Genomic DNA, 6,307 nt, shown 5'->3' on the forward strand with positions numbered 1-6,307 from the left:
TATTCTGGCTGCGAATCCTGTCAACTTGACCGACCCCGTTGCGATATCGACATTGCCGCCATCTCCCGGCATTCCCCCTACGGGTCTTGTTTTATCATCATATACACTCCTATTAATTTCAATCAATTGATAGAAAACAATGTTATAAACAGTGCAAATATAAACTAAAAATTCGTCTATCCACGTTTATTGTGTTTTCAGATATCATTTCCCCCTTTTTAGCTCCAGAAAATGACAATCCTATTAGCCACGCAACAGCCACGCAAGTACCGTGGCTCCTGGATCACCAGGGATAGTAAACAGAAACTAGCTTCATAGAACGTTCTACACTCAGACGATTTCGGAGATCAGAATGAATGAATGCCCATTTCGAGAATAGTCGTTCAATCTGCGCGGTAGAACTCGGAATGTTGCAGATTTTCGTTGCCAAACTAGATAACGCTGGGTAATCGATTTCTGCCATGCACCAGAAAGCCTCAGGAGATTTAATGTTTTTTTTAAATAATCGTTCAAAAATTCCTTTCCCCTCTGAGTATTNTAGCTCCAGAAAATCACAATCCTATTAGCCACGCAACAGCCACGCAAGTACCGTGGCTCCTGGATCACCAGGGTGATCAGAACTTGATCTGAACCCGCCTGTAGTTATTCGGATCCGATCTGCTGGATCAGAACTTGGTCAGGTTCTCATCAGGAATCACCGGATCAATCGAACCTTACAAAAACCTGATCAAATTCTGATCGTGCTTCAGGTGAACCTGAAGCAAATTTCACTCGGGTACTTGAGTAGGATTCAGGATAGAATAGAATTTCCCGAAGATTCCAAAAAGCTTCATTGTTCTTCGTGCATGAAAAGTGGGCATCTTCGGGAAACTCCTTGCGATCGCAAGACTTTTACCGATTTATTTTTCTCCGTGTGACGTCCGTATAGAAGATCAAAAAATCAATTTAACATTGGGATAAAGAAGTGGAGAGAAAAACGTGAATATCTCGGAAATTAGATGCGACAAAATGGGCCCTTTTCACGTGGACGTACACATATAATTGGACTGAAATTTATAGAAATTTTTAATTTGCAATGACGAAATTCCTTGAATTTTCCGTATTACGGCAACCCGATAAAAATTCCCAGTAAGTCTTCCCGGAATTTCCGCGAAAATATTGCTGAAACCTACAGACATCATTCCTGAATGCAAGACTTTCCTTTGAGTTTCAAGATCATGTCACTGGCACTTTCTACAAAATGACTTAATTTCAATATTGCTTGCTCATTGCATTTCAGAAATGCAGTTGCCTAAAAAAGACATATCGATTCCTAGGAACAACTTTTTTTTTCTCGGTAAATACAGACAATAGAGAACTGTCAGAGTGCAGCGAATAAACTTCACTCGTCAATAACTCCGTAATGGCAGAGTGGAATTCCCTGATTTTTTTTCACTCTGGATTAATTTTTTAAAGATTCAAATTGATACTTTATTCATTCACATCGTTCCATTCCATATCAGGAGATATTGTCAATTGGAGACAATTTTTCATGGTCACTGAAGGAGGCAAACAATTCATCTAAATCTGGCAATAATCTGCGAAAAATCTTATTCATTAATCTATTATTATTGACTTAATCCCATTATGTGTAGATCGCTGGAGAACAACGAAAACGTTCCAAGCGTTCCAACGAGTTGGAATGTTTTCTCTCTCCTTCTTCTCCATTTTCTTTCTCACTCGCACTCGTTAAGTTTGGCGGAGGACGGGCACTTGCCAACGCAACGGTGACGACAATGAGTGGGAGCGAGCACGATACATATACATTTATCACTCAGGGCCGCGGGGAATACCGACATTAGTATACCCTCCTGTTTTACCAACAAAAGTATACTCGCATTTAGTTCATGCGCCACCACTACCAAAAAATTCAGTCGAAACGTTTACATTGCCGTCGGAGATCTCCCCTATAATCTCTGCTCTGGGTCTGTCCTCTTTGACTCTGGACGCTCTAGACTTTATACCTCTATGGTTTATGGCCTTACCGACCATGCTCTGTGTTATGAAACCAAGCAAATACACAGCCCGCTCGCTTCATGAATACGGAATTTGATAGTATTTGATAGCACGTGTGCATATATATAACTGTGATGCGGCCATTGGTATAAGATCTCCATCGAGCAAATTTTTAGAGTTGCACCGGTGAGTCTTCTCTTCAAGCGAATTGAAGTCACGAAAATCTCAGATATATAACAATGGCAACGTTATTACGATACGTTAGGCATTTAACACAAAATCGTACTATTACGAAATGGATAAATATAAGTCAAAGCATTGTTGAATCGAACGCATCACGACTGAGGCTCCACAATCAACGTGTAACCAACTTAACCAGGTGCAATTGCATTTCCTTTACCATGTATATTTTCCAATAATAATTGTCAATTTTATTATAATGATTTCGTTGTGCAGAAATTATGCAACCAGAGCAGTTGATCGCCAGGCTGAACCTATTTACAGTTTTGAGAAGTCTTTTCAGACTCTTGAAGTACAGCTGAGACGATCTGGGAGAACGAATAGAGCGGATATTGAAAGGATACTTGGGGAAATACAATTAGCAGGTAACTCGTGCTTTGGAACGTAAGGTAGGCGGAAAAAATAGACCACACACCCAAAACGTGCTAAAATCCACCCAACTTAAAAATTTCCCTTGGTCTATTTTTTCCGGTATTCGGAACGTTAATTTCTAGAATTTTCATAGAAATTCGGAGAAAACTCATACAAAAGATAAAAATTCTCTTTTTTTATTAGGGGAAGGTTACTGATTCGAAACGTAATTGTAGTCGAACTAGTGATATTTATGAATTCTCGTTGAGAAAGTACGTTAACATGGATTAATTTCGCGATTTATTTATTTATCAATAAAGTTTGACGTTAGTTCGTTCTCGAATTTCCACGTTTTTTCTCCTCATGTTAGCCCGAGACCATATTACAGGATTTCAGATGAACCACATTGGATGAGTAGTTTTGAAGATATTCTACTATTTATATAACTAGCGTCATTCATTATACCCGATTTCCTGTCAGATTCGATATTTTTTTTTCAATCAATTGCTTATAATAATTTTTATTGCACGAAGCAATACAATCGATGAGAATCATATGCCCTAATTTATCAGCTATTAAATTTTCTTATTAAAATAAATGATTAGCTCATGCTCTGATTCCTATGCTCACTGAAAGAGATTTCAATCATAATTACAATTAAATGCCTATTAGAACACACTTTTGAGTGTGAATTTTTGGGATTCAGTGTTTGTTGATGCTCCGGTAAAAGCCCGAGTCGAATATCTGGACCTTATTCCCCGCTGTTACCTCCTCGAGTCGAATATCTGGACCTTATTCTCCCCTATTACCTCCTTGAGATATTTTTTCCTTCTTTCTTCATCCTATACATCCTGAATAACTCCTTATATGATCCTGCCTCATCCTAAAGGCGTAAAAACCCTTCTCAACTGATACTTTTTTCCCCCTTCTCCTCCTGTCGAATGAAAAGGAATCATAAATCCCCTGAATTAACCCTGATAGCCAGGATGATTGAGTAGCTCACTATTTTGTTCATTTCTGTTTGCGGTGAAAATTACTGAAATTCCCACCCTTATTTTTGACTGTTGTTTCTGATCGTTATTTTTGACCCTTATATATGACCCTTGAATATGACCTTAATTTTCACCCGTACTTCTCATGTTAATAATTAAAAATAAATAAAAAATACCTCGAAAGGGTTTGTAGATTCTGTCCAGGAGGAGAGAATGGAGGAGGTCATGGAGTGGAAAACATTTTAGGAGGTGCAGGCGATAAATAGGTTTAACACACCTCCTGTTTTCCTCCTGAACCCTCGGAATTTGGAAATAACTTGCACGTTCAGACGGAAACCAGGGGGTCTTTCTGAATGTAAATACACCCTAACTTCATCCTGGTCCTCCTACTCATGATAGGTGTTCAAGGGGGAATTCAGGTCCTAATATTCGACTCGGGAGTGCGCACCCACACTCCCAGCAAACAGTATGTCGATAATTTGACGACAAATTTCCGATGTCCTCTTAAATTTTAGATGGCACTGGCAAAAATTGTTTTTTGGGCTGTTATCAATTTTTAATTAATTCACACGGTAATTCAATTAATCTGTTGTTCATTTCACCAATATAATTCCGCGCTTATTGTTCTCTCACGTTTTTAGCACCAAATTCAAAATTAAAACTTTATTTGGAATATTGAGTCAGCTTCTTTTTATCCATATAAAAAATTTTGTATTTAGATATTCATATTATTTGTGAAAATAAATCGAAAAAAATCGATCATTATTTCCACTGAAAAATGTGAGATAATTTCTTAACTCTAGTTATTAATTTTAATCAATTTGCTTCAAAGAAACCCTTAGTAAATGCAATATTAAGAACGTAGAATTATTCTATTTTCCTCTAACCTAAATGATTTAGACAATTATGATTCGTTTATCCACGTTTCATAAAATGGTATTCAATTTTTTTTGTTTATTAGACGGTCTTCATGAAAATTCGACGCAAGACGATTGAACTAATGAAAACTGTGTTACTTTCTCCATTAGTTCGAGATATTTGCCATGTTCGAGTTCCTATTTTCAATTCGAGTACTGTCTATGCTTTTTGTTTTAAAGGACTAGAGCCACCCCGTTTGCAAGCAGCCAGGGTGTTGATGTCCATTCCTTGTGTTTTTTTTTCCTTTTTGGTTCCCAATGGAATCCTTGGAGTGGAAGCCTTGTTTTTGACCGATTTTTCAATTTGCTAATTTTGATTGCAAATGGTCTAGAATGTTATGAAACGTGAAGAAATTACGTTTTTAGGGTCATGCCTGTATGTATGTATACGACAACTTTGATTTTTGGTGATTAATTTTTAGAAAATTTGTAGATAAAAATCTGAAATTTTGGTTCATTGTAACTATTATTGAGCTCAACTCTGGCGCGCTGTTTCAGCCCGATCGGTCCAGCAGTTACTGAAATATAACAACTTATTTAAATTTCGTTTCTCCTCAATATCTCAAAAACTACTGCACCGATTTCAACTTTTTTTTCAAAATATTCGTCTCGATAACCTTTATGTAGGTGAAGGAGAATATATAGACTCTTGAATACACAGTTTGAAGATATTGCCATTTTTTCGTTTTCAATAAAAAATCTTGTAGGCACGATAACTTGAGAAAGAAAGGAGATTTCAAGTTGAAATTTGGTATGGTTCAGCTGTGATAATACTAAATAGTCCAGTCAATTTAGATTTGGAGCCTAAATAGAAAGGTCTGGTAATGAAAAAATACCAATCGATCGGTAAAAATGTCTCGAACAATATGAGGTATACCATGTAAATTGAGTCAACGGCTGACCCTCACCCTCTTCGAAATTGATTTCGATTTTTTCTACGATTGGGGCACTAGAAAACCTATCCTTCAATTTTTTCAGATTTTTTTTAACAGCCCATTTCGGAGATATGATTTTTTTTGTCTTTTCTTTTTTTTCCAATAGCTCCATTTTTATTCATCTGATTTTGATTTATGACACGTTAAAATTTTTGTTTTTTTTTTATCATTTAGAAGAATATTTTGAGTAATTTTTGTTCAACCCCTAGGTGCTCATAATAGGGAATTTTCAAAAAAAAAAGTTGAAAAAATTGAGATTTCAAAATTATGTCATGTTGTATTTTTCTCGTCTTTTTTCAGTAACTCTTATAATTAAAACAAGTATTTTGAACCGTCATACAAGTTGGGTTTCGTCGTAGATCTACTTTATTTTCATATTTTTCTTCTCAAAATTCCACGAATTTGGTCGAAATATTCCAAAATTGTTCGATTAATCGAGTCCGAAGAGCGTGGGTTGATCTAAATTATACGAGTGTCTCGCCCGAGAGATTACCCACCCTCGTCGTTTTTATATGTATAAACACAAATATCAATGTAAAATATTTATTTTTCGGCTCGGTCGGTCGAATAATTATACTTCGTGCCTCGCTCTTCGAGATTGCGAAGGTAGATTTTCTGAGTCTACATAAATTTTCGTCTGTTTTTTAAATTTTTATCAATTTTAAGAAAAAGAAAAGTATGAAAGAAACTAAATTATTATTTACTTATGAAGTTTCATCTGATAACAGAACTGATTTAGCAAAGTTGTTTTGTTCAACTATAATAGGAAGATGATAGAAATCAGCAAATACACGACAGTTCTCGCTCCAGCCTGCAACTCTCTTAAGGCCCGGTTGGAGGGATTTTTTTCCCGAGTGGCGATTTTACGCCCCCCCCC

The 6,307-nt window shown here is 36.5% G+C and overlaps 1 protein-coding gene across 1 annotated transcript in view; it reads left to right on the forward strand.

Moving 5' to 3' along the window:
- The first annotated feature begins 2,074 nt into the window (after positions 1 to 2,074).
- Positions 2,075 to 6,307, forward strand: part of LOC107043391 (leucine-rich PPR motif-containing protein, mitochondrial) — a 160,871-nt gene continuing 156,638 nt past the window's right edge. The window contains exons 1-2 of the mRNA XM_015264887.1: positions 2,075 to 2,374; positions 2,452 to 2,600. Coding sequence (XP_015120373.1) covers positions 2,235 to 2,374; positions 2,452 to 2,600 — 289 coding nt within the window. The 5' untranslated portion in view covers positions 2,075 to 2,234. The remainder of the gene's footprint in view (positions 2,375 to 2,451; positions 2,601 to 6,307) is intronic.

The sequence above is a fragment of the Diachasma alloeum genome, unplaced genomic scaffold, assembly GCF_001412515.2.
Source record: "Diachasma alloeum isolate Michigan unplaced genomic scaffold, Dall2.0 Dall_scaffold_00565, whole genome shotgun sequence".
NCBI lineage: Eukaryota > Metazoa > Arthropoda > Insecta > Hymenoptera > Braconidae > Diachasma > Diachasma alloeum.